General features: G+C 43.2%; 1 protein-coding gene and 1 long non-coding RNA gene across 3 annotated transcripts in view; one reads left to right on the top strand and one right to left on the bottom strand.

Moving 5' to 3' along the window:
- The window catches only part of RSPH14 (radial spoke head 14 homolog), a 187731-nt gene extending 162087 nt beyond the window's left edge, over positions 1 to 25644 (top strand). Inside the window, exons 4-6 of one of the 2 annotated variants that reach the window (XM_044989978.1) lie at positions 18085 to 18310; positions 21796 to 21932; positions 25353 to 25644. In XM_044989978.1, the coding sequence (XP_044845913.1) occupies positions 18085 to 18310; positions 21796 to 21932; positions 25353 to 25390 (401 nt within the window). In that variant the 3' untranslated portion in view covers positions 25391 to 25644. Of the gene's footprint in view, positions 1 to 18084; positions 18311 to 21795; positions 21933 to 23038 lie in introns of both variants that reach the window. The other variant, XM_044989977.1, reaches the window with a different exon arrangement.
- LOC123350974 lies at positions 16579 to 24679 on the bottom strand. The gene is made up of 3 exons (XR_006573885.1): positions 24548 to 24679; positions 17710 to 17814; positions 16579 to 16722 (listed from the first exon to the last, which is right to left on the bottom strand). It is a non-coding gene; the product is annotated as an uncharacterized LOC123350974 (long non-coding RNA).
- Positions 25645 to 26897: the final 1253 nt, after the last annotated feature.

Here is a 26897-nt window from a genome sequence, read left to right on the forward strand (position 1 = left end):
TGAGCAATAGTCAACCTGGTTTCTGTAAAGGGAAATCGTGTCTTACTAATCTATTAGAGTTCTTTGAAGGGGTCAACAAACATGTGGACAAGGGGGATCCGGTGGACATAGTGTACTTAGATTTCCAGAAAGCCTTTGACAAGGTCCCTCACCAAAGGCTCTTACGTAAATTAAGCTGTCATGGGATAAAAGGAAAGGTCCTTTCATGGATTGAGAACTGGTTAAAGGACAGGGAACAAAGGGTAGGAATTAATGGTAAATTCTCAGAATGGAGAGGTGTAACTAGTGGTGTCCCCCAAGGGTCAGTCCTAGGACCAATCCTATTCAATTTATTCATAAATGATCTGGAGAAAGGGGTAAACAGTGAGGTGGCAAAGTTTGCAGATGATACTAAACTACTCAAGATAGTTAAGACCAAAGCAGATTGTGAAGAACTTCAAAAAGATCTCACAAAACTAAGTGATTGGGCAACAAAATGGCAAATGAAATTTAATGTGGATAAATGTAAAGTAATGCACATTGGAAAAAATAACCCCAACTATACATACAACATGATGGGGGCTAATTTAGCTACAACGAGTCAGGAAAAAGATCTTGGAGTTATCGTGGATAGTTCTCTGAAGATGTCCACGCAGTGTGCAGAGGCGGTCAAAAAAGCAAACAGGATGTTAGGAATCATTAAAAAGGGGATAGAGAATAAGACTGAGAATATATTATTGCCCTTATATAAATCCATGGTACGCCCACATCTCGAATACTGTGTACAGATGTGGTCTCCTCACCTCAAAAAAGATATTCTAGCACTAGAAAAGGTTCAGAAAAAAGCAACTAAAATGATTAGGGGTTTAGAGAGGGTCCCATATGAGGAAAGATTAAAGAGGCTAGGACTCTTCAGTTTGGAAAAGAGAAGACTAAGGGGGGACATGATAGAGGTATATAAAATCATGAGTGATGTTGAGAAAGTGGATAAGGAAAAGTTATTTACTTATTCCCATAATACAAGAAATAGGGGTCACCAAATGAAATTAATAGGCAGCAGGTTTAAAACAAATAAAAGGAAGTTCTTCTTCACGCAGCGCACAGTCAACTTATGGAACTCCTTACCTGAGGAGGTTGTGAAGGCTAGGACTATAACAATGTTTAAAAGGGGACTGGATAAATTCATGGTGGCTAAGTCCATAAATGGCTATTAGCCAGGATGGGTAAGAATGGTGTCCCTAGCCTCTGTTTGTCAGAGGATGGAGATGGATGGCAGGAGAGAGATCACTTGATCATTGCCTGTTAGGTTCACTCCCTCAGGGGCACCTGGCATTGGCCACTGTCGGTAGACAGATACTGGGCTAGATGGACCTTTGGTCTGACCCGGTACGGCCTTTCTTATGTGCTTAAAAATTGGAACGAGTCCAGCGGAGGGCAACAAAAATGATTATGGGGCTGGAGCACATGATTTATGAGGAGAGGCTGAGGGAACTGAGATTGTTTAGTCTGCAGAAGAGAAGAATGAGGGTGGATTTGATAGCTGCTTTCCACTACCTGAAAAGGGGTTCCAAAGAGGATGGATCTAGACTGTTCTCAGTGGTAGCAGATGACAGAATAAGGAATAATGGTCTCAAGTTGCAGTGGGGGAGGTTTAGGCTGGATATTAGGAAAAACTTTCACTAGGAGGGTGGTGGGGCACTGGAATGGGTTACCTAGGGAGGTGGTGGAATCTCCTTCCTTAGAGGTTTTTTAGGTCAGGCTTGACAAAGCCCTGGCTGGGATGATTTACTTGGGAATTGGTCCTGCTTTGAGCAGGGGGTTAGACTAGATGACCTCCTGAGGTCCCTTCCAACCCTGATATTTATGATTCTATGAAGGGGGACTGTGTCCAGAAAATTAATCCCATGCTTTACTCTAAATCCAATGCGTGTTGGCACATGCCTTGGTAGCTTAGCCAGTGCAGTGCAGATACCCAGGCAATACAAACTTGATCAAGAAAGTTCAGTTATATACTTCACTATAGAGTCTCAGGGCCTGATTCTCCACTACCCTGCACATTGTATAGTCATTTACACATGTGCAAACTAAGTGCTAAGTGGATGTACAACATTATTACACGTGCACATGGAGATATCTGATTTGGTAGATCTTTATACCAACTTTACAGAAACCTCAAGATGCTTACCTACTTTGTAAAGAGTTTTGAGATTTATGGATGAAAACCACTATGTAAGTGTTGGTATTGTTATTAGGTTAATATTATAATTACTACATAAAGTGCAAGATAGTAGAGCAACAAGCACTCTCAGCTCAAACTTGTCAGTTTTAGAAAAGGAGCAAGTTTCAGCAGTTACACCGGTCCAGTTTTTGTGATTTGACAATACCCATTTTTACATAGCAAGAAAGGAGAGAAAACACTTCTAAAAAGACCCATGTAAACCACAGGGGGAACTGACTATACATGGAAATCAGTGAAACAGATGACACAACCTGCTGCCAAGTATACACAGCAAACAAACTGATAAGAAAAAAAACAAATTTCATAATCTTTCTGCTAATGTAGTTTTAGGAGTTGCTTATAACAGTACATTTTAAAAGCTTCAGAAAGAAGCGTGTTTTTAGAGTTGATTGTGTCCTCTTAAAAGGACACAGTTCCTGGAATCTCTTATAATTCAGGTATTGTTTGTTTTCCCTTCCCAGTTAAGGCCCCAATTCTGACCTTTGCATGTACTTAACTTTAAACATATGAGGAGTCCCAATGAAGTCAATGGGATTTCTTGTGCTTTAAGTTAGTGTATTTTTGTAGGCTCTGAATCTAATACTTTAAGGCAGATTAAAAATAAAAAGGACCTCCTATTTAATCTTGAAAGGTTAGAAGACTAATGGGGATGCTGTAGCATTGTACTCTTTTTACTAAAATTACTAAAAACGACCACCTGTTTTAATTGTTCAGCTGTCCTGATGTTGGCACCAATGGGAGCTATAATGTAGAAAAGGATCCAGTGGCTTCTGGTAGTTGTACCATTTGCTAGTTCAGGAGATCTGGCCTAGGAGCCTTGTCCATGTTAAAGCCCTAAATCCACACTTCTGGGTGCTCCTGGTTCCATTATCCTCTAGAAGTTTGTAGAGTTTCTCTCTCCATATTGATTATGTATCTTTCCTAGGGATCAAAAAAGTGTGTGTGGTGGGGGGTGAATTTAATTGTTGTACAGCCAACTATAAAAATAACCAGAAAATATTTATATTAAAATGATAAAACTTGCTGTCCTGTGGCTTTAAAATCCTCCCTTCCTTGCAGGGCGAATGCCACTGAAAAACAAAACAAAACGAAAAAACAAACAAACACTGAATTCCAGTAGCAAAGACACCCCCAAAAAAGAGGTGGAATTTTAAGGCTCAAGGACTGTACCTTACAGCAGTTTTTATTTATAATTTTTCTGAAATGGAAAAATCATTTTTTTCAACCTTTGGACACAAACCTGCTCCTATTGAATTTAATGGGAGTAATCAGGTCTCTTCTGCATCATCAAACTGGGCCCTTGCAACAGAGGATCATTAAGGCTGCAGCTCTCACTGAGAGAAACAGCTTCTTTCCCTAAATGGCAATAATGCAATGACAACAAGAAGTTTAGAATATGCTTAGAAAATTCTTTTCTAAAAGCATATTCTCATTTATTCAAATGAGATTTTATAATAATAATTAGCTTTTGCATAGCTCTTTTCATTATTAGATCTCAAATTACTTTACAAAGGAGGGCAGTATCATTATCCTCATTTTACATATGGGGAAACTGAGGCACAGGGTGGTGACATGACTTGCTCATGGTCACCCAGCAAATCAGTGGCAGAGCTGTGAATAGAACCCATGTATCTTGATTCGAGTATAATGGTCTAACCAACAGGTTGCAGGCCCAAATCCTTAAAGGGATTCAGGTGTTGCTAACTCCCATTGATTTCAAAGGTAATTAGGTACCTGAATACCTTTGAAGATGTGGGTCATACTGATAAACACAGTGATAAACATGCTTGATGGTTCACCCAGATCTCAGCATACTGAGCCTTTCATGTGTGGATCCCCACTTCTTTATGGAAGGGGGTCAGAAGTCAGCCTTTACCACAAATGCTCTAAATCCATGAATAGGGAGGACTCTTGGGTTCTGTTTCCAAGTGAGGTCTAGTGATTAGAGCAGGGGGGCTGGCATTCACAACTCCTGGGGGGGTCTGTTCCCACATCTGCCACTGGCTTACATTCTGATCTTGAGCAAGTCTGGCCCCTGTGCTGTGCCTCAGTTTTCCCAATTATTAAATGGGGTGTAGTACCCTGCCCTTTCTCAAAGGGTGTCATCCACCTGATGTCTTTGCATTTCTGTATGTGCACTGAGCATCTGTAGGGTTAAGGGTCTGTCTTTACAATGGATTTAATTTAGGAGTTTTTGTTTCCTGCCCCAGTCCCTTAGGCTATATTAATACAAAACAAAAGCAAACTGCACAGGAACTGAGGTCCTTGGGCTCTGAATACACTTGATCCTTCTCCAAACCCCGCAAATTCTTGGCCTTACCTTTTGTGCAAAGCCCCTGCCCAATAGGGAACCCTTGGCTCCAGAGACAGCTGCCTGTGGGGGATTCCCTGGCAGGCCGCTCAACTGGAACAGTGCTGTACATGAGTCAGATGGGAGGCAGAGTGGCTTGAAGCTAGTGTGAAGGATGGTGTTGTGCCTCTGGCAGTTTCCTGAGATTAATGAGGCTCAAGGGCCAGACTCTGCTTCTTCCATGGGAGGAATAAACTTGACCAAACAGAAGAATTTGGAGGAGACTCTACAAAGAGCATCAGGGTTTTCCTCCCCAACCTTGGGATTTTCCATTCCCCTGGGATTGCTCTACATTATTTGTAATTTGACTGTGTCCAATCACACCACTTGATGCAAATCTACTAAAGTACAATATAATCTTCCAAAAACTGGAGCAGAGTGACTGGAAATGAATCCCTAAGGGAGAGCTGCTCACACTAGAGCTCTGTTCTGCATGCTGATCTCTAGACACTACTGCATGGAGTGCATAAGCTGCTGTAAGGTAGAAGATGGGGAGGAGGATTATCTGTGTTTCAGAGCTCTTTATCTATTTCATGCACATCATCTAGGGGCCAGGCACAGGTTGAATTTTTTGGTACAGCTTGCACAAATATGATAGAGTCTGTGGGCCTGATTCTCCATTGCCTTCACCAGGTATAATCAAAACAGATAGCAAATGCTACCACATCAGAAAGCCAGTGTTTTAGTCCCACTTTGGATCCTTTCTGCCTCTCTAGTGCCCTGCACACAAAACAGGGCAGTAGAGAACTAGGCCCCTTATCACAGAGAGCCTCAGTTGAAAGGCAGAAAGAGGTCTCTAGAATGTGCAATACCCACCTGTTCTGTTTTGGAGAGCAATAGTGATCTAAAACCAACATGTTTCACTTAAACATTTGTGTCTCCCAAGTGTCACATGGAGTTTCCAGTTTTCCCTAGATTCTAAGCGAATTTGGACTGAAACCGAGTGAAACTCCTTGGTTTCATACAAAAAAAAATCAGGGAATTCCATCACCCTTCTTTTCAGGGGCTGCTGTCGGCTACCAAGCTCAGCCTGCTCCCCAAGTTGCCTTTTGTTATCTATTTATGTAGAGTGGGTATTTGGCTTTTACTTCATCCTTGCCTAATATGTGAAGGGGAGGGCTGGCTGGCTGGCTGGCATCCTCTCTATTCCAGAGCTTTACAGGACATCTGCATTGTCTGCCTTTCCTGCCTCTACCTCTTTGGGAAATGACCTCAGGAGGTTGAGCAATTTGGCCCCTTCTCATTTAGCTACAGAGCTAGAGAATGCTCCTTCTGTCTTTGGTTTTCATTGACCCCAAGTCAGAGATGCACCCTGTATGCATTGAGGATATAGGAAATCCCCAGAATTTAACCTGACTTGGTGTTTCATTATGAAAGATTCACACAACCATAGGCAGAAACCACTGTAAACAATTTCACTGGGATAGGAAACTGCTGTTCTTGGAAGCACCTAGAACTGAAGACACGTTGAGGGGGAGAGAAATTACCAGGAAAAATATAATTTATTGAGTCGTGTCATGGAGCAGGAACGCCCCATCACTCATGGGGGAGGGTAAGGGCATGGTAGCTCTGCAGTTGAATCAATATGGCTGCCCTTAGCCTCAGAGATATGTGGCCTAATGGGCAGAATCAATAGGGCTCCCCTCGACTGCAGGGAAGGGTGGCAATAGTGGAGCTTTGGTGGGTGGCGGTGGCTCCTCTTCCTCACCCTCAGGCCCAGCCCCTCCCCTCCTCTCGGCCAGCCAGCCCAGGGCTGCCTTCTCCCGGCCCTCCCCACGCTAGCTCCTCTCGGCCAGCTGAGGGCTCCGGCCATTATTGGGGTGAAGAGGAGCCCTCAGCCGCTGTGGCTCTGCTCTGGCCCCACCTCTTCCCCCAGAGGCTTGTACCACTTGGTGGTGCGATCAGGGGTAGGCTTGGCAGCAGACCCGGGGGTTTCTAGCTGCTGTGTGCTGTGGACAGCTGGGATTCCCCATGGTGTGGCCCCTGCTTCTTCCCTGGGCTCTCAGGCCCCTGCCTGGCCTGGGGCAGTGCTGGTGGGAGGGTGCTGTGCATGCAGCTCCCTCCCCACCCTGTGCGCCAACCCATGCCCCGCCATTATTAGAATGTGGAGGCCGGGGATCATGGGGGTCCTGAACCATGCTGGGCAGGAGGCAGCTCCGCCACCCAGTGGATGGACATCCCGACCAGTGGGTGCTCCTTGCTCCAGGTGAGCCCCCTCAGCACAGGCCCCATGGAGCAACTGGAGTCCCTTCACCCCATCCCCACACCAGCACCCCTGGGAGAGACCTAGTGCCCCCTGCCCCATCCCCCCACCAGCAGCCCTCGGGTAGACTGCCTGCCCCAGTTCCCCCCCCCCCAATCCCCCTGGTCTAGGGAGGGATGTGAGTCTGGTCCAGTTTGGTCTGGGGAGGGTTGTGGGTTGGATCCAGTTTGGAGGATTGGCCTGGTCTTTAGATCAGGACCAGCTGTGCTCCCAAGTCTCTGTGCATCTCTGCCTGGGGGTGGAGGGGGAAGGACTAGCAAGAGTAGTATGAATAATGACACTGTAAATAAAATGTATTCAAGTTTTTCATATTATTTTTAAAACATTGTAAACATTTTTTTTAATTTGCCCCAATTTCATTTTAATTCAAGGCCTGGTAGTTCATATGAGAAATGTGAAGGATGAGATGGGGTGATGGTTCCCTTGTAGTGGGAGCAGCACACGGCTGGTGTTTTGGCCAGCCATAGCTTTTGTTAGCTGTTTACACACACACACACACACACACATCCACCTCCTGCATCCAGGTCACTTTCCCCACCTGGGCTGTGCTGTGCTGCATCATCAGCTGCTGCTCTCATGCCCTCTCCTTATGCAGCCCGGGCAGGGAAAGTGACCTTGATGCAGGGAGCACTGATGTTGCTCCTCGCTTCTCCCCTCACAATCCCCTATGGGCGTGCAGGGCAGAGGAGCAGCAGTCCCTGGGGTAGCAAGCAGCAATGCCAGCTGCTTCCTGCATCCAGGTCAGTTTCCCTCCTGCACCAACATGGGGAGATGCAGGGATTAGGCATGAAGGGGTAACAGGGATTAGGAGCAGGCCGTTGGGGCAAAGGGAGGATAGGGAGCCTGGGGAGCTCATAGGGGTCAAGGGGAAAAAAGCAACACACCCACAGGGGCCAGGGGCACCAAAATGCAAGTTTGCCTAGGGTGCCATTTTCCCTAAGGCCAGCCCTTTATCCCTCCCTGGGTTACTTCCTACCATGATTCCTGTAGTTGAAGTCTGAACATCTTTGGAATCCCTGGGCTCTTCGGGCAGTGCTACTCCCAGCACCTGCAATCTCCATGGGGCACCTGTCTGAGTCTTGGTATCTCCTGAGCCCATGGAGCTGGTAAAGTGCATCCTTCCTCCTCTGCAGTCAGCCCTAACTGAGCTGGGCTGCTCCTTTTTATACCGTAGCAGCAGTTGGCTCATGTGTAGCAGGGACAAAGGGGCATGGCTTCCACTGCCAAAAGTGCTGCCTTAACCTTTGCCTCTCTAGTGCGGGGCCCTTACCCCACTCCTGTGAAAGGCTGGGCTGATTGGGGAAGCAGCCACAGCTAGGGCCACGCCCCAATCAGGCTACAGCTGGCCCTATAAAAGGGCTGTGAGCCAAGGGCTGAGTCAGTCTTTCTCTAGCTGTGGAGAGAGAAGGACCTGACTGCCTAGGAGTGCAGGGTACTGGGAATGGAGTAGGGTTGGGGAAAGGCAAGAGGAACTGGGGGAGCTCCAGCCTGGCATCTTCCCAGGCTTTGGGCCTTGCTACAGGTCAAAACAGGTACTGGGGCTATCTGAGAGGTGCAGCCTGGGGTTAAGCAGAGGCAGCTGGTCCAACCTCTTTGCCAATGATGAGTGGCTATGACAGTCTGCAGTTTGCCCCAGTGAGTGGGGGCTAGATGATGACTGGCAGTAGCCACTGAGGCAAGGTGGGGATAGAGGGTTGGGGGTTCCCCTGGGAGGGGAGACCAGAGAGTGGGGGTGCTGCTGGGGCAGAATCCTGAGATAAAGGGGCACTGGGATCTGGGAGGGACATGGGGCCTGAGGCAGGTGAGAGACCAGCCAGCAGAGGGCACTCCAAGTGCTGAGAGTGCTAATTCCCAACAGGAGGTGCCGCACTGGTGAGGCATTGCTTCACTACAGCAAGTACACCCCATCCCAGGGAGTCATGTCTGATGCTTTGTGGTAGAAATGTCAGCAGATATTTCAGACTTTCAGATCCTCAGGTCTACCAGAAACAGTGGCAGCTCCAGGCACCAGCGCTCCAAGCATGTGCCTGGGGCGGCAAGCCACAGGGGGGCATCTGCCAGTCCCTGTGAGGGTGGCAGTCAGGCTGCCTTTGGCGGCTTGCCTGTGGGAGGTCTGCCGGTCCCATGGATTCAGCAGTAATTCAGCGGCAGGTATGCTGAATCTGTGGGACCAGCGGACCTCCTGCAGGTAAGCTGCCGAAGGCTGCCTAACTGCCATGCTTGGGGTGGCAAAAAAGCTAGAGCTGCCCCTGACCAGAAGGTTGCATAAGCCAGTCAAAAAGCTAAATGTTATCCTGTAAGGGTATTCCTAAGTCTCTGCTTTTGTGGAATTAGCAATGAAGCATAAAGAAATGGACATACTTGCCTTAAATAGTTTGCATTTTTTTCCCTGTGTCAGACAATTTTTCACTTGTAAAACTACCTTTCTCTTGACTGTATTTTAATTCCCTTATTCATGCTGAGTAGTTCTTTATCTGTCAAGTAGCCCCACTGAAGTAACTGGGAGTACTCATGGTGTAAAGTAGAACTCAGTTTGTATGAGTCTGCCAGCACATGGCCTTCTGTAAATCCCCCATCTCTGCTGTCAACAGCAGGAGAAGCTCTTTTCTCTGACAAAAATAGGGCAGAATTTAAGAAATCATGCTGATATTGCAAGATTAAAACACATTTTACAAAAATCAAAGAATTAAACTTATTACCTAAATTTCAATAAGTAATCTAACTTTTTGCACAAAAAAGAAAGGAAAAAGCAGTGTTATCAGCAAAAATTAATCTGGAAAATGAAAACTTGTAAGTACACATTTCTAGGAAGGAGCCCAAGTGAAGTGCCCTTAATTCCTCTGACCCTTAAAGTAGCTGAACTTAAAAGTTGAAAGCCATTTTTGTTAGTGTGACGCACTACCACTGCTCTCAGCAGTGAGCTTTCCCAGTGTCCAAGTGAACATTGAGTGTGTTCATTCTTTGGGGGAGAAATGTGTATGCGCTCTCTCGCTCTCTGCCAAATTCTAACCTCAGATATATGCAAGCAATTCCTGTTGAAGCCAATATGAGTTCATGTATATACCTGTAACATGGTCCCTTTTTGCTTTGTTGATTTATTTTGCTATTTCTAAGAGTGGAGCTGCTTGTTGGCCCCTTTTCAAGCTATCTAAGTAATCTAGCTGTACACTAATGCCAACAACTGTTCACAGCATGGAGAAAACAACACTCCCCTCTTGTGTGCCTGCCCTTTAAAGGAGACTGGAAATCTCACCATTTCCAACACAGTTTGGATTGGAAACACTGGGAGAAAAGCCAGAATAGCCCTTTTCATGGGATTTCAGCTATATCCAGCAGGTACAGAGATGTGGAGATTTTTTTTCTCCCCTTTTTTTAAAGATAGAAAAATATTTTCTAATTTCAGAAATTCATGTTTTGTTTGGACGAAGAATGGTGAGTTCATATTTCATCCAAAATGTTTCACTATCTTTTGTTTAGATTAAATTTTACAAATGAAAAGCCTGATTGTAAAAACATTGTTTTAAAACAATTAACATTTTTAAACCACTCTTTCCTGATGCTCAGATAACTCAAACTGCTCAACACATTTTTATGAAACTTAATTAAAAAAACAAACACACTTCTGTATTAAGACCAAAATGTAAGACATTTCAGTCTGAAAAGTAGTGTTTCAAGAAAGTTGTCTGAACAGAGAGAGAGAGACAAAATGCCATCTCTACCTGTAAGTGTAGATCAGGGGTTGGCAACCTTTCAGAAGTGGTGTGCCAAGTCTTCATTTATTCACTGTAATTTAAGGTTGTGCATGCCAGTAATATATTTTAATGTTTTAGAAGGTCTCTTTCTATAAATCTGTAATATATAACTAAACTATTGTATGTAAAGAAGGTTTTAAAAATGTTTTAAGCTTCATTTAAAATTAAATTAAAATGCAGAGCCCCCCCCGGACCAGTGCCCAGGACCCGGGCAGTGTGAGTGCCCCTGAAAATCAGTTCACGTGCCGCCTTTGGCACGCATGCCATAGGTTGCCTACCCCAGTGTAGATGAAAATGAATAGTTATACTAGCTTTGCATACTTATAATGCCATATAAAAGAGAGAGAGAGAATCCTGAGAGGCAATGTAGTCTAGTGGATGGAGCAGTGGGCTGAGCACCAAGGCACCTGGGAACATTTCTATACCCTTTCACTGACCTCTACCTCTCTATACTTATATTTCCCCTCCCCTCCTTTGTCCATCTTATCCATTTAGTTTGTAATCTTGTTGAAGCAGAGACTGGCTCTTATGCATTTGTACAGTGCCTAGCACAATGGAACTATGATCTTATTTGAGTCCTCTAGGAATGACTGATAGAAAATATACTCCATGTATATATTTACAGAGCCTGTGTATCACAAATATGGATGATTCTTTTATTTGTTTTAGTGTATCCCTTGGCTGCAATTGAATTAATGATTTTTTTCTCTTTTTAAATATCGGGCTGTCCATCCTTAAATCTGAGCTTAAAATAATTGTGTGGGGTGCCAAGGCAGTCTCTAACTTCTTGGCCTTACTGCCAGAGAAGTGAAACGTCAACTTCTATGTGCAGGAGTCAGTTCTAGGACTCTTCATAAATATAATAAGGTAAATGGTTTAAATGAGAATATCCTATAGGCAATATCAAAGCCTGTTGAGAACAGGAACACAGGCAATAGAACAAATAATGAAAAAACAGTGCAGCCAAACTCAGAGCTAGATCATGGACTCAGACAGTCAATGGAAAATGCAGAGCAGCAGTTTGATAAATGACTGGATCTGGTAGAGGCTTATTGTAGTAACAGTTAATGATTGTCTGGGCCCTCGATCTACACGCACAAGTATTTAGGCAGGTATAAAATCCAATATTAACTGAAGAGACCTGAATCAATCCAAATTCTCTTATGAACATGTTCGCTTTGTTATACGCATTGAATTCTCTTTCCTTTCTGTAAACAACTTAAATAAATCACGCCAGGTGTTTGTGGAAGCAATGATGTCATCAGAGCCTTTTATGAGTCACTTTGCTCTTACTCTATATTTGTATGTCTTCCTTATTGCTCAGAGGAGCAAGGAGGGATTTGTCATCTGTCACATCTGAAACTTGATTGCAGCACAGGGCTGGAGCACAGATCCTGAGGATTAGTTATCTGAATACTTTAATTCATGGTATATCATTTGAACTCAGATCTTCAGAGCAAGCAATACAAATGTCAGATCTTTTTCCTGTCTTCATTTTTTTTTTTTTTTACAAAAGATCTTCAGTGGAGGGAGTCCATAAACATGTGAGGATCACATTGCAATTAGTAAGTGAATTATCCCAGACAATGTTGTTTGGCCTACAGGTACTTTTCTTCTGAACAAAATAAATTAAATTATTTTGCATACACTACAAGATGTTTCCTAATTTATGATGATCAATATATACAGTTGAAGCTAAGATCTTAGAAGAAGAGATTAGACATTTATATGGATGGTGAACATTCAGAGTTAAATGAGACAGGATGAACATTTGTATCATAAAAGATAAAATGCTCATGCTTCAGGGCATAAGCCAACCACTAACTGACAGGGCTGGGAAGAAACACATGTTCCATAACTTTTCACAAGAGGTTTTTTGGGCCCTTCCCTGAAGTATTTGGTACTGACCACTGTCAGTGATAGGATGCTGAATTTGATGGATCAGTGGTGTGATCTAGTGTGTAATTCTTATGTAAAAATGTAATCCAGGATTTTTTTTTAATGTGGAAACCCTAAAGTGTATTCCTTTCTGCCTGGCTGAAAACTTTCAGACAAAAGATTATTTTTGTTTTCTAAGTATTCTTGGAGACACTGACAGACTTTCTTTCTAAGACAACTTTACTGTAAAACAGATCACAGATTTGGATCTTCACTTAAAAGAGAATTAGTCTGACATTTCAAGGGATGACTATAGAGTCTCTTCAGTAAGAAGATTGAACATTTAGCTAGATGTTGGAAGTGGTGCACACAGATGGGCCCTTTACCATTCCAAACATCCTGGAAGGAAATTTTAATCCAAGAATACTGCTATCCTTTATCTACTCATTGAAATATCTTTTGGGGGAGAGTGGAGGACCCTGCAGTCTCAATCTTAAAATTATATTAGCTACTATGGGACTTTCAAACTGTGTTTTATGGACCATCAATGATCAATTCTTCCCAGTAGTCCAATGAATGAAACATTGAGAACCGCAAAGTGGCGGATCAGGGGAGGAGCACAGAGAGGATTGCTGCTTTACAAACTGGCCTGCAGAAAGGAAATACTGGAGGAGCACTGAGCTACTGCATACATTTAATCTATGCTGCTAGTCAGACAACTGCCCTGAAAATAGGTTGCTCCTAATCTAGAATGCTGGTGATTTCATAAACGTGATGTTGCAGTTATGGATAAAGCTTACTGACTCTATAGGACACAAAAAAGATGCTGCTAAGTTTGAGACTTATTACGGATGCATGTTTATGCTTCTAGCAACTAGTGGCCTTCTGTGATGGACATTCTCAGCTACTATGTGCTGGACATAGCTGCTGTGCTGACTGTTACAGTTTAAAAGTTGTATCAGATCCGGTTCTGTTTCCTCTGAATTTTCTGTCCTTCACTACAATGAGATACTCTATTGAGGACTGCAAGTAAACATCTAGAAATCTCAACATGATACCTCATGTTAACAAATGACATGTAATATAGAAATCTGTGTTGAGAGAGAGCCAATTTCTGTAACTACAGTGTTGCACACTGTACAATATTTACTAACCAGAGCTTTTCAAACATTTGCTTCTCATTAAAAAGGACACTTTTAAAGTGGCTTTGATTTTAAAAAAGATGTTTGTAATCAATAATGTAGTGTAATTGCTTAAGGAATTTAAAAAAACCCTGTTATTTGTAAGTGTGTCCCTTGCAAAATTTCATAAAACACTTAACTTTGTCCTCCAGCCTGATTGAGAGAACACAATGAAATGGCAACTCCACTTTGTCCATTTTTTAAAAAATGACAGGAAAGAAGAGGATGGGACTAGCCAGAGGGTTGTGAGAAGGAGAAGATGAGTGTGGAAATAAGAGGCATTTTTCCCTTGGGCCACATTTTCAAGTTCTCAGGGGGAAATGGATCAATACTAAAGTTAACTACAAAATTGCAATGACAGCAAGTTACATTTTATACCCCTTTCACATAGCCTTAGATGTCCCTGTGATGTGCCCAGGGTACAGTCCAGACTAATGAGTGGCTTGTGTCAACCCTGCCCTTTACAATCCTTTGCTGCTGTAACCTCCAGTCTAGACTGCTCAGGATCAGCCTCCAGCATGCAAGTCACTCCTAGCTATGTCTGCATGTGCTGCAGCCAGCCAGCCACACCTTGGCTCTTACCAGCATTGGTTATGCTGCAGGGTGACTCCCAACACACTCACAGTCTTAGATTTCCCACTAGAAATGTATGCCTGGTGAACAATATAAAATCTTAATTTCACAGAAATACACATACACTTTTACTCCATATGGAGTTTCCCAAACATTTCCATTTAAACACACTGGATTAGATAGAACAAGTTTAGTAACTACAAGAGAGAGATTGAGTGAGTACAAGTAATGAGGCATAAAAGTAAAAAATGGTTACAAGAAAAATAAAGATAAAACATAACTGGTGCCTAACTTAAACTATATTAAATTCAAAGCAAAATTTCTCACCACGTGCTTTCAGCAGTCTTACTGAACAACTTCTTAGATCAGGGCCCCGTCTCTAGTTCAAAGGCTGCTTTCTTTGTCCCTTCTGGTGCAGTGAATCGAAAAGCAGAGAGAGAGAGGAGGGGGTCCCTTGGGGTGTTTGACCCTCCTTTTTACAGTGTCAATTCCCCCTCTTGGAAAACATTTCCAGATGAGATTCAGGAAACAGAGTTTATAGGGAAGGATGTTCCCTGCTGCTTTTCCTCACCTGTTGGAGCATCTTTTGTTTCCCTGCCTGCTTGATGACTTTGCCAACCTCCGTTTGGAACATGTGTTACCACTACCATACACTATAATCTTATTTCACATACAGTGTTGCCACACACATTCTATCAGGACAATAATGACCAGCAAGTTATGTATTTTCAAATTATATGTCACAAGCATACTTTGTACAAAGATTATTACAATAGTGTGTAGGGTGTGGATATAGGGGTGCATTCTGTCACAAACCTTAAGTGTTACTATTCATGGAACTTGCTGTGATTCCTCAACTCAGTCATTGTTTCTTGTTACAGTCCAGCCAGCAGCCTCTTTCAGCAGATTGTAGGTTCTTTTAGGGAGAGACCCTGTGTTCCTACTTTGTTTGTCAAGCACCAAGCCCAATATTGGCACTATGTAAGATGCTCTGTACAACTCTAGCCAACTCATTGTAACAGAAGGAGACAAGATGGCTGGGTGTGACACACATTTTTGCACTCAGAGCCTCAACAGCAAGGGCCTCCACCAATGGTAAGACATGAAGAGGAAAAATGCAGTTGATTAAAGATGACTGAGGCAAAGAAGATCAATAAACATTAACTGGCAGAAACAAACTCAAAAGCCAATGAAAATGGGGCAAACAGTCAAATAGATCAATGCCACATGAAAAGATGCGAGGTGAAGGATGCAAACACAGAGACATGGGCCATTAATTTTGATATGCAGCAAAAGACACACATGTATGGGTGCAGGAAGAGAAATGGTAGTGGAGATAGCAAGAGTGCTAGGCTAGCATTCAAGAAGGAAGGCGTGAGAAAGACAGAAACAGGAGAGAAAAGATGCTGGGATAGCATGAGGCAGAAAGAGATTCATGGCAAATATTTGGCAAAAAGGGATTAAGAAGAGTTGATGAATGGACAAACACAAACAGAAAATAGGCATGAAAGAAAAAGAGTTAAGAGAAAAGTAATGACAGAAGGAAAATGAAAGCGAGTGGCTGCTTGTCTTGGCTTATATCAGAGATGAGTGTGCTATATGAGAAGCATATTTGTCTTATGAAATGTTAATGCCTAGATTGTGACCCTTGCCTGAGGAACAGCATATGGCTGTGGATGAAAACTACACACCAGGCCTGGAAGCAGGAGGAATGTAGAGCTTTTAACTTCCATTCCTCACTATTTTTATTTATTTTTACATTTGCATTCAGCATGCCATCTTATCAGGGAAGAATAAAATTACTTTAAAGGTCAAGTTGGCCAAATGTGCTTTCTGTTTGAAAATATCGCAGAGTAGCTATTGCAGCAGCTCTACAGGAAGTAGATGGATGCTGCAGGAACCATCTGCTTGCAGGTCAAATCCTCCTCTGACATTGAAACCCCCAATTTGCACATACAATTATTTGCATGGCAGACCTACATTTGCAAATAGTAGGAAGTTATTGGCTATCCTAGTCTCACATGCCAGTGGACTTATGGGGAGATTTTCCTCATCAACAACTATGGGAGCAGTTTTAAAGGCTGGTTTTTGAAAGTTTCTCTCTCACTACACAACTTACTTCCAAAGACCTTCAAAACATGTGGAGGCAGATTCTTGGCATCAGACCAGTGGGGGAAATATGGGTAGGTCAGCCCCAGGTTATAATTTAGGCTGCTCTCAGTTATTCCTGCAGGATCAGTTCTCTAGGGACCATGCTGCCAGCCAGGGGTTCTTGGCACACAAAGCACTCCCTGCTATATCCCCACTGTTTTCCAGTCCCCCTCCACCCCCCACAGCGCTATGACAAAGGAGCCGAGAGTCAGTGAGAGTCAGTGATACAGACTTTTTTCCTTCATGAGGAGAATCTCTAGCTGGCCCATTAGAGAAACCTTTTGTTCCATCAAAGCAACATAAATAGGATGGAACATGGGGCCAGAATCTGGTCATGAGTTTCTTTCTCCTCACGCCTGAAAAAGAAAGAGAAAATTGATTGAAGAAAGGAAAATGGAAATCATGCTTAATTACAATATCATGCCTTGGCAACATGACTCCCCAGTGCAGTCACACTGATCTATGGCATTACAGAAGACATGCATATGCTCTCCCTACATCACTGTCCTGTCATAATACACAGTGCTCAGCTTAAAACATCACTTATTTGTAGCCTTCAACATAATTTTTGTGATTCCAATGTTCATTTTTTCCAACTTGATGGTTTTTGTACTCAACTGGCTTCCAAATGTAGCAAAGGTAGCAAAAGCTTTAATAACATCACTGTCACGGCTTCTTCTGCATTAGGAGAGTAAAGCCCAGCAAGCTAATGACATATGAAATTACTCAATGTCAGCAAGACCTCAGAAGTAGAGTAGAGGTTATTCTGTTCTATACATCAATAAAGGGCCATACTCTTAGGTTTGAAATCAGGGAATTTTTCCCATGAGTTACCAAAAGGTCATTGAAATCCTTTTCTAGCTGTACTTGGGGGAAAGATCCCTTTATCCCTGAATAAGGAGATGGCTTTTAAGTAGCCTTGTTGCTTCTCATACACTGAACTTCCTTGTTCAACTACATATGAAGCAATTCAAATGGAGCCACTTTTCTCTTAGTAACCAAAGAATTGTCTTAGCAACCAGACGCTGAGGATTTTGTTTTCACATAGTTACTGGTGGACAATATGTTCTCTTCTGCTTTCACTTTTCCATGGCAATGCTGTTTCAATGTTGGCTTAGTATTGTCTAAGAAATGGAACGCTTAAGAGTAAGCCACTCAGCCCTCGCAGAGAACTGGCTTGCTGGCCAGATCACAGCTGTGCTGTAGCCCAGCAAGATTATTCTTTCTAGGAAATAGTGAAGTGCTGACTGCTGGGAAGCTCAAAGCCCCCTGTTTCTCCCAGTATAAATTATTGCAAAGAATGGTGTAAGGGAACATCAGAGCAACTGTAACTTGAGCCTCACCTGGGTTGAAATCATTGTAGAAAAAGGCATGAGCTGTGGCAGTAGATAATTTGTTGCCTCTCTTAAAAAATGACACTGGACCGAATAAGGTTGAAGGGAATGACTCTGCAAGAGAATACATTTGAGAAAACGATAAACTACTTACAGTTTGCAAATAGAGGTGAAATTTGCCAAATAAATCCTGGGGAAATGTTGGAGGAGTGCTGGTAAAGTGTCCACAGTTACAATAGTCTCCATCTCTCTCAAAATCACACTATTGTGGGGACAGAAATAGCTGGGTCATTTTAATTGTGGTAGCAAATTTCAAAATGTTGATTGAAGCATTAAATGCCTTAGCACTTTCAGTCCAAGTTTCCTTTCTATCTCTGCGTGCAGGTGCTGCTGGCATAGTGGAAACCAATTTGATTTCTTCACTTGTTCTTAAACTGAAAACTGAGCTGGATGAAATCCAAGAGTTGATACTGGACACACTCTCCGGCTGCCTGTGTGTAGAGGCTTTTGAAGCTCTAGCAACAGGCGCTGTTCCCATTCTGAAGGAAAAGCTCACTCATCCATCAGTGGCCATCAGGAGCAAAGCTGCCCGTGCCCTTTTGGGAATTAGGTAAGGGAAAGAAAGGACTATGCACATGGGTTGTTCCAAGACAGTATCCGTCTAGTGATTGAGTCCTGGGCACTAGTTTGCGGTTGCACCACCTTACACTTTAAACTTGTCACATCTCACTTTTTTGCAAAGTAACATCAGGCTAGATGTGTACATGGACTTAGCTGCTCTGGTGTTGGTGATTCAGTAGATGGCACTATTCCCTGCCACTCATGTTAGTAGTGAGCTAATGCCCCTGCATGGTGCTAAGCAGTGCAGCACTGCTGGAAGTACCGTTTTGTATATGAGATAGAATAGAACCAAAATCCTGATAATTTGTGATCACTAGATCAATCCCATAACAACTTTTTGCAAGAGGAGGAATGTTAGAATAAACTAATTATTTTTTGCCTACCTAAATTTTCAGTTGGATACAGCATTCTTCATCTCCTGTTATAAACTTTGTGTCATATTTGTTACTATGTTCAGTTAAATAGTTGCTATATTTTATCCTAGAGTGGCTGCATTTCCCCGTGTATACTTTGTATATCAGTTAGTTAAGTCGGTAAAGCATTTCACAATCTTTGGAGTAAAATATACAATATAAATGCAAGTTGTTGTTAATAGAACCATGCAGTATGGTGAAGGATAACAAATTTGGTCACTATGATGTAATACAGTTCAATATAATAATCTTCCATGGAAATTACATCATTGTTTATGAAAACTACCATGCTAAGTTCAGCCCAAACACATGCTGAATTGGGAGCTACAATATGGCAGAGCCTCTTAAAGAAATGAGATCTGTGCACTCAGAATCATTCTGTGGCTCTTTATTTAAGTCTTAAATTCATCATTCACAGAGTACAGGTCTGTCTCATCTTACGCTGGGGTTACATTCCGCAGTCAGCGCGTAAAGCAAAAATCGCATATAGTCAAAATTACATTGAGTGTAATGGCAGGCGGAATCGCCCGCACTACAGAAACAATATTTAAATTGTTATTTTTTTCTTTGTTGTTTTTTCTTGTTTTTGCTGACCGCGTAAAGCTGAAATCGCGCGTGTTAAATGCGCTTAAGATGCGCCAGACCTGTACACCAATAAGAGTTTTTAGTGAGTCAAACCCAAGAGTTCAACTACAAGCCTGCATCAAGGCAAGGACCTTGTATTTTATGTTATTTGTGAGGCACCACATTTAACATTTAGAGTATTAGATAATATGAACACTTGGCTTCTGCCTTTTAAAGGCAAATGGCTATGGAAATATAGGCACCCAACCCCAGTGCTCACTGCTAGTATCACCAAAATACCTCAATGAGCTATACTACTATATAGCATCATAGGACTGGAAGGGACCTTGAGAGGTCATCTAGTCCAATCCCCTGCACTCATGGCAGGACTAAGTATTATCTAGACCATCCCTGACAGATGTTTGTCCAACCTGCTCTTACAAATCTCCAATGATGGAGATTCCACAACCTTCCTAGGCAATTTATCCCAGTGCTTCACCACCCTGACCGGAAGTTTTTCCTAATGTCCAACCTAAAAGGCCCTTTTTGCAATTTAAGCCCATTGCTTCTTGTCCTGTCCTCAGAGGTTAATGAGAATTCTTTTTCTCCCTCCTCCTTGTAACAACCTTTTATGTACTTAAACTGTTATGCCCCCTCCTCCCCCCCCCCCCGGACCTCTCTTCTCCAGACCCAATGTTTTCAATCTCCCCTTATAGGTCATGTTTTCTAGAACTGTAATAATTTTTGTTGCTTTCTCCAATCTGTCCACATCTTTCCTGAAATGTGGCACCCAGAACTGGACACAATACTCCAGTTGAGGCCTAATCAGCGCAGAGTAAAGCTGAAGCATTACTTCTCCTGTCTTGCTTACAACATTCCTGCTAATACATCCCAGATTGATGTTGCTTTTTTTCCCCCCAATAGTGTTACACTGTTCACTCATATTTAGCTTGTGATCCACTATGACCCCCAGATCCCTGTCCACAGTACTACATCCTAGGCAGTCATTTCCCATTTTGTATGTGTGCAACTGATTGTTTCTTCCTGAGTGAAGTACTTTGCATTTATCTTTATTGAATTTCATCCTATTTACTTCAGACCATTTCTCGAGATCATTTTCAATTTTAATGCTGACAAAGCACTTGCAACCCCGTCCGCAAACTTTATAAGTGTACTCTCTATGCCATTCTTTAAATCACTGATGAAGATATTGAACAGAACTGGACCCAGAACTGATCCTTGAGGAACCCACTTGATATGCCCTTCTAGCTTGACTGTGAACCACTGATAATTATTCTCTGGGAACAGTTTTCCAACCACTTATGCACCCATCTTATAGTAGCTCCATCTAGGTTTCATTTCCCTAGTTTGTTTATGAGAAGGTCATGCGACACAGTATCAAAAGCTTCACTAACATCAAGATACACCACATCTACGGCTTCCCCCCCATCCACAAGGCTTGTTACCCTGTCAAAGAAAGCTATCAGGTTGGTTTGACATGATTTGTTCTTGACAAATCCATGCTGACTATTACTTATCACCTTATTATCTTCTAGATATTTACACATTGATTGCCTAATTATGTGCTCCATTATCTTTCCGGGTACAGAAGTTAAGCTGACTGGTCTGTAATTCCCCGGGTTGTCCTTATTTCCCTTTTTATAGATGGGCACTCTATTTGCCCTTTTCCAGTCTTCTGGAATCTTCCCCGTCTTCCATGACTTTTCAAAGATAATTGCTAATGGCTCAGATATCTCCTCAGACAGCTCCTTGAGTATTTCAGGATGCATTTCATCAGGCCCTGGTGACGTATTTTAGCCTCTGATCCTTCTCATTTTCACTGGCATTTACTATGTTAGATGTCCAATCACTGCCAACCTTTTTGGTGAAAACTGAAACAAAAATGTCATTTAACACTTGTGCCATTTCCACATTTTCTGTTATTGTTCCCCCACACACCATTGCGTAACGGGCCTACTCTGTCTTTGGTCTTCCTTTTGCTTCTAATATATACGTAGAATGTTTTCTTGTTACCCTTTATGCCTCTAGCTCGTTTAATCTTGTTTTGTGCCTTGGCCTTCCTAATTTTGTCCCTACTTACGTGTGTAATTTGTTTATATTCACCCTTTGTAATTTGACTTAATTTTCACTTTATGTCGGACTCTTTTTTGAGTTTCAGATCACTGAAGCTTTCCTGCTTAAGCCAGGGTGGTCTCTTGCCATACTTCCTATCTTTCCTATGCATTGAGCATGTAGTTTCAACAGTAACCACTCTGCCACAAACTGACCTCTCCCTTGTCCGATTTGTAACTCTGGCATGGGTGTTTAAAGTGCCCGCTAACATTCAGAATAATCTGGCTCCAAACAGAACAGAAGAGAATTCTGCATCAGCATTCTTGTCATGAAATGAAGGGAGGAAATGGTAGGAGGCTGTAGTCAGTTGTACTGATTGTTGACATAGGTTCAAGAAAGCACGTTAACCTTCTCTCTTCCTCAGTGTCCCTCTGGAAGGAAAAAATATTGTGTGGAATGAAGAGGTTATCCCAGTGCTGGTCAGCCTGTTGGAGGATTCAGATCCTGAGGTCCGAGCTAATGCAGCAGGAGCACTGATGTATGCCACCATTACGACCCAAGGTGAGAGAAGCAGCTCCTGCTGGGGATACTTCCTGTAAAGCAGAGCATTCCTCATTCCGCTATCAGACTAGTGCCATTTGATCAGCTGGCAGTTTTATTTCATAACTTTCTTAGATACATTAAAAAAATCTAGGTTCAGATAATGCTAAAGTTGTTGCAGAAACTAGCAAAAACAGGACATTTCATTAGGTCTGTCCCTCAGCTACTTTGTTCACCCATAGTGTCTAGGTATTGCAATATAGTTGGTTTGATCACCTCCACTGGCTCAGGGAAATGTATGTCAGACCTACCTGTGCCTGGGGAAGATTCTTTCTGGCAGAGGGCAAGTAATGGTTATAGCACCATCCTCCCTGAAAGGTGCTGCTAGGGAGGGGAGGAAGCCTTAAGTTCAGGTCAGAGTCCCACAACCAGCAACTGCCCTGGGAATGCTTTGAACCTGCAATCCTTAGCTGAGAGCAGGAGTGCCTAAGTTTTCCATTTCTTTCCTGTAGTGTTTAAACGGTACCGTTTTCCCCACTACCGGGGGGTGGGGGAGTTCTCATCAAAGTCAGATACATGACTTTGAAAACACTAACGGGTAACTTTTCAGTGTGCTGAACGTGTAATTGGACATACAAAAATCCTTAATAACAGTAATTGTGTTTCAGTCCTCCTCTGCAAAAGCCCCCCTTGCTCTGGAAGATGACACAGGAGTGGATCTAAGTATTTATTCAGAATGTCTTAGAAAAGAAAAGGCGCTCCTGAGGACATTTGCCCTGAGAATTTTTTTCTTATCATTTGGTGGCTCTTGAGATCTAAGTGATTCTTTTAAGAGTAAAATAAATAAAATGGAAAGTAGAGGGAGTTAACTTAAGTAGTGGGATTGCTCTCTTAAGAATAAAAAAATGGAGGTTTATTGTGGTCTCTAATAGAGATGGGCTGAACCAAAACCCACAGCCATCAGCACTACCAAATATTGAAGTGTTCAAAATGTAGAACCAGAGCTGGAGATAGAGCTAGCTCCCTTTCTAGTGTGTGGTCATGGTTTATTAACAGGTTCAGGCTTGTTAAGTGCTTATTTTATTATATTCAATAACAAATTTGAAATCCAATTATTTTTTGCTCAGGGAAATATGCAGCCCTTAGTGCAGATGCCATTCCACCTTTACTGAAGCTGGTTGATGATGAAACCAGCAAAGTACGCTTGAATGCAATCAAAACCCTGACCATGCTGTCTGAGGCACCTGAGGGTCGCAAGACACTACTGAACCATGTGGACCTCTTTCGAGGGCAGCTGAATGACTCCAGTGAGGCTGTAAGCAGAGCAGCAAAAATTGCCATCAAAGTCATCGAGTGGAAACCTTAAACCCAGGGCATCATAAAGCAATAAAATATCAGCAAAACCCCTGCACATTGTGTGACCCAGACTTTTTCTTAAATGTTCTGTATTAAATCCCTACCTGTTCTAGCATATGAAGAGTTTTACTTCACCTACAACTGCTCCTCAGTATTTCTGCATGTAGAAATCTATAGGGAACAGTGTGGTCTTGGGGTTAGAATAGGGCACAGGGAGTCCCTGAAATATTTACTTTATTACTCCAGCATGGCCATTCTGTGCAACTATCTTTTACCTGTGATAAGTGAAGGTGCTATAGCTGTGGGTTACATTCCACCTTGTACCTTCTCTGTCCGTCTACAAGGCACCAAACTGAATTGCATGCAATGTTGCCATCCCTCAAATTGGAAACAAGCATTCTAGAATGTGAAACCTTCTCAGGGGTTCATTTTTCCTAGAGCTCAGTAGCATTTTGAAAAAGAGACCAACCCCTCATTCCCTCTCATTGAGCTCCTTGGCATAAGCCAAAGGGAAGCAACCTATCTTGGAGCACCCTAACATTCCCTGAAAGATGTCACACCTTCAGAGCCCCCTAGCATCTTCTGCAGGGACTGCCCAATCCTGGAGCTCTTTGACTGCTTATGCTTCTTCAGGTGATTTTTCTGTGACAACTCTTGAGTGGAGACGACCACCCACTATGGCAATATGCATCTTCTGAAGGCTCCATGCCTTCCATTATCTCCATGATGTTCTTTGATGAAGCCTAACTCTGTCCTGATAGTTCAGTCCATTTTCTGAAGAGGGGAAGGAGGGCAGGTTACATAGATACACCTAATTGGACATTATTCAGCTGATAAAGCCCAACTTTTCAGTACAAACATTACAGATGGTCCAGAATAAACCCTCCAGAACCAAACTCACTTCATACTTTTGGAGGGAGGAGCACCACAATCCAGATCCAATCCAAATTTTGTAGCTAGCCCCATCCTGTGCTTCACAGTGGGCCAGAAGCACTTTCAATACAGGGCACTCCCTGTTAGTACTGTTGGAACCACTGAGAGACCTACAAAAGTTTTTGTGGTGATTGCCGCAGATAAGGGAGATTGAGATTTCCTTACCTGGAAAACTGGCTGCTCACGAGTTGGTCCTACCAAAAGATACAGGCAATTACCACAGCCACCCTTCAGTTCTTTCATTCTCTAGGATTTCAAGTCAATTTAGACAAGTTCATACTGACACCCTTGAAAACCATACAGTTTGTTAGAGCAGACCTGAACTTTACTCACGGCAAGGGCCTTACCTCTGGACTGATTCCTAGACATGAAGGATCTCATCAGCCAGCTTCATTTCAGCCCTCCTCCTACAGCCTGATCTGCTTGGTTCATAGATGGCATACATGATGGCATTCTCCTGTGTCACTCCTGTATCTGTGATGTCTTCATATCCGGTTATCGACAATCTATGCCCCAAGCAGGAGCTCTCTAGACAAGAAGCTCTCTCTTCCTCAAGACATACTGGCATTGCTCACATGGTGGGAAAAGAAAGAGACAGTATGTGTGGGGGTCTCTCTTGTTCCCGTACCACCTACAAAGACTTATCACAGATGCCTCCCCTACTTGCTTGGGGGTATCTCGATGGCCAGACAGCCTAAGGCTCCTGGTCCCCACAGGAATCCAGACAACATATCAGCCTTAGGCTTTGAGCTGTTCTCAAAGCATGCAAGACATTCCTGCCCATCTATGCCCCATATTCTTCATAGAAATATTGTTATAATATGATTATAGCATATCTAAGATGTATTTTTTGCAAGATGGGTCTTGTGAGATACCATTGGAAAGGTTATGATTTACTGAATATGGTTATCCTATTTGTAAGCATGTATCATTTTTGTATCTAAAGTTAGGAATATTGACTATACATCTGTACTACAAAAGTGTTTGCACCTGGGGAACACCCACCAAACAGAATGCAATCAGTCTGGCTGATTAGCTGGGGACCAGTCAATGGACCATTAGGGAGAACAATAGATCTTTGAAGATGCTAATTTCTTACCTTCCTGGGATGCTATAAATAGTCTTTGACTCATGTGTGCTTTGACACTACAGGGTCATGTGATCGTGTCACCTGGTACTGGACTCCATGATAGAATACCAGTATTTTTCCATGTGGGGGATGGACCACACTGTAAAATCAAAGGATTCCAGCCATATGTAAAACCTGTTTAAGGCAGGGGAGTGACATAATGAGCATTCGTTCTTCACTGAATCCCCACCCAGGATGACTGCTGTGAACATCTAAGAACCAAAGACAAGGCTGCGGGGGAAGAGCTGAGCCCAGGGTGGAGAGAGAACTACCTGGAATTTTAAGCTGCAAGAAAGAGCAGTTTGCCTGCAAAAACCTCTGCAATCTGTCTAAAACAACATTTAGGGTGAGAAATTACTACTTGTAACCAGTTTCTTTAGTATTAAGCTTAGCTTGCATGTTTGTTTCATTTGCTGGGTAATCTGCTTTGATCTGTTTGCTAACCCTTATAGTCACTTAAAATCTCTCTCTTGTAGTTAATAAACTTGTTTTTGTTTTCTCTGAAACCAGTTTGTGGAACTCATAAGTGGGGGACAAAAAGCTGTGCAGATCTTCCTCCACGCTGAGGGAGGGGGGCGAATGTCATGACCGTACGCTGTACAGGTCTCTGTGCAGCGCAAGACGATACAATTTTGGGTTTACACTCCAGAGGGGGTGTGCACTGGAGTGCTGGGCAATTCCCTAGCTGACGCCTACCCATGCAGAGCTGATTCCAGTCTCTGTGTCTTTCTGCAGCTGGGGGTGTCCCTACCTGTGTGTACTGGAGGAGACTTGAGGGCCTGGCTCGGCAGGACAGTGTGAGGGAGCCCAGGCTGGTGGAACAGGCGGGCTCAGTGGTACGTCAGTACATCAGGTGGCACCTCGAAAGGTGGGGGGGTAACCCATCACACCATCATTGTATTCATACTTGTCCATGTCAGGTCAGTCAACATGACCACCATCTACTGTATAAACAAGCAGGGAGGAGTGAGATTTCCCACTTTGTCTGAAGACATAATCTGCCTTTGGAACCAGTGCATCGGATCACCCTCTCAGCTGTACACATCCCAGGGCTAACGAATTTATGGACAGACGGCCTCAGCAGGCATTTCCGCATGGATCGCAAATGGGAACTTCACCCAGCAATAGGGCATCTCATCTTGGGATCTCTTCAATCCACCACAACAAAAAGTGTTCCGTTTATTGTTCCTGGACTACCAAAGGCTTCAACCTCAGAGGGGGCACATTCCAGGTACAGTTGTCAAAACCGCTCATATGTGCCATGCCTCCCATCCCTTCTGCTTCCTCAGGTTCTCAGGAAGATCAAACTTGACAGAGTAACAGTGATCCTCATAGCACCCTAGTGGCCAAGGCAGTTTTGGTTCACCACCATACAACTACTAGTCTTTTGCCCATGCATCGTCCTGCAGCCATTTCAGGGGCTACTGTCCCGGATTGAGGGCAGGGTGAGCCAACTCAATTCAGCATCTCTACTTTTGACAGTGAGACTTTTCGATGGCTAGTGAGCCTAGCGCGAGCCTGCTCTGTGGGAGTTTAAGCCATTCTCCAGAACAGCAGGAGAGCCACTT

The sequence above is a fragment of the Mauremys mutica genome, chromosome 16, assembly GCF_020497125.1.
Source record: "Mauremys mutica isolate MM-2020 ecotype Southern chromosome 16, ASM2049712v1, whole genome shotgun sequence".
NCBI classification, from domain to species: Eukaryota; Metazoa; Chordata; order Testudines; family Geoemydidae; genus Mauremys; species Mauremys mutica.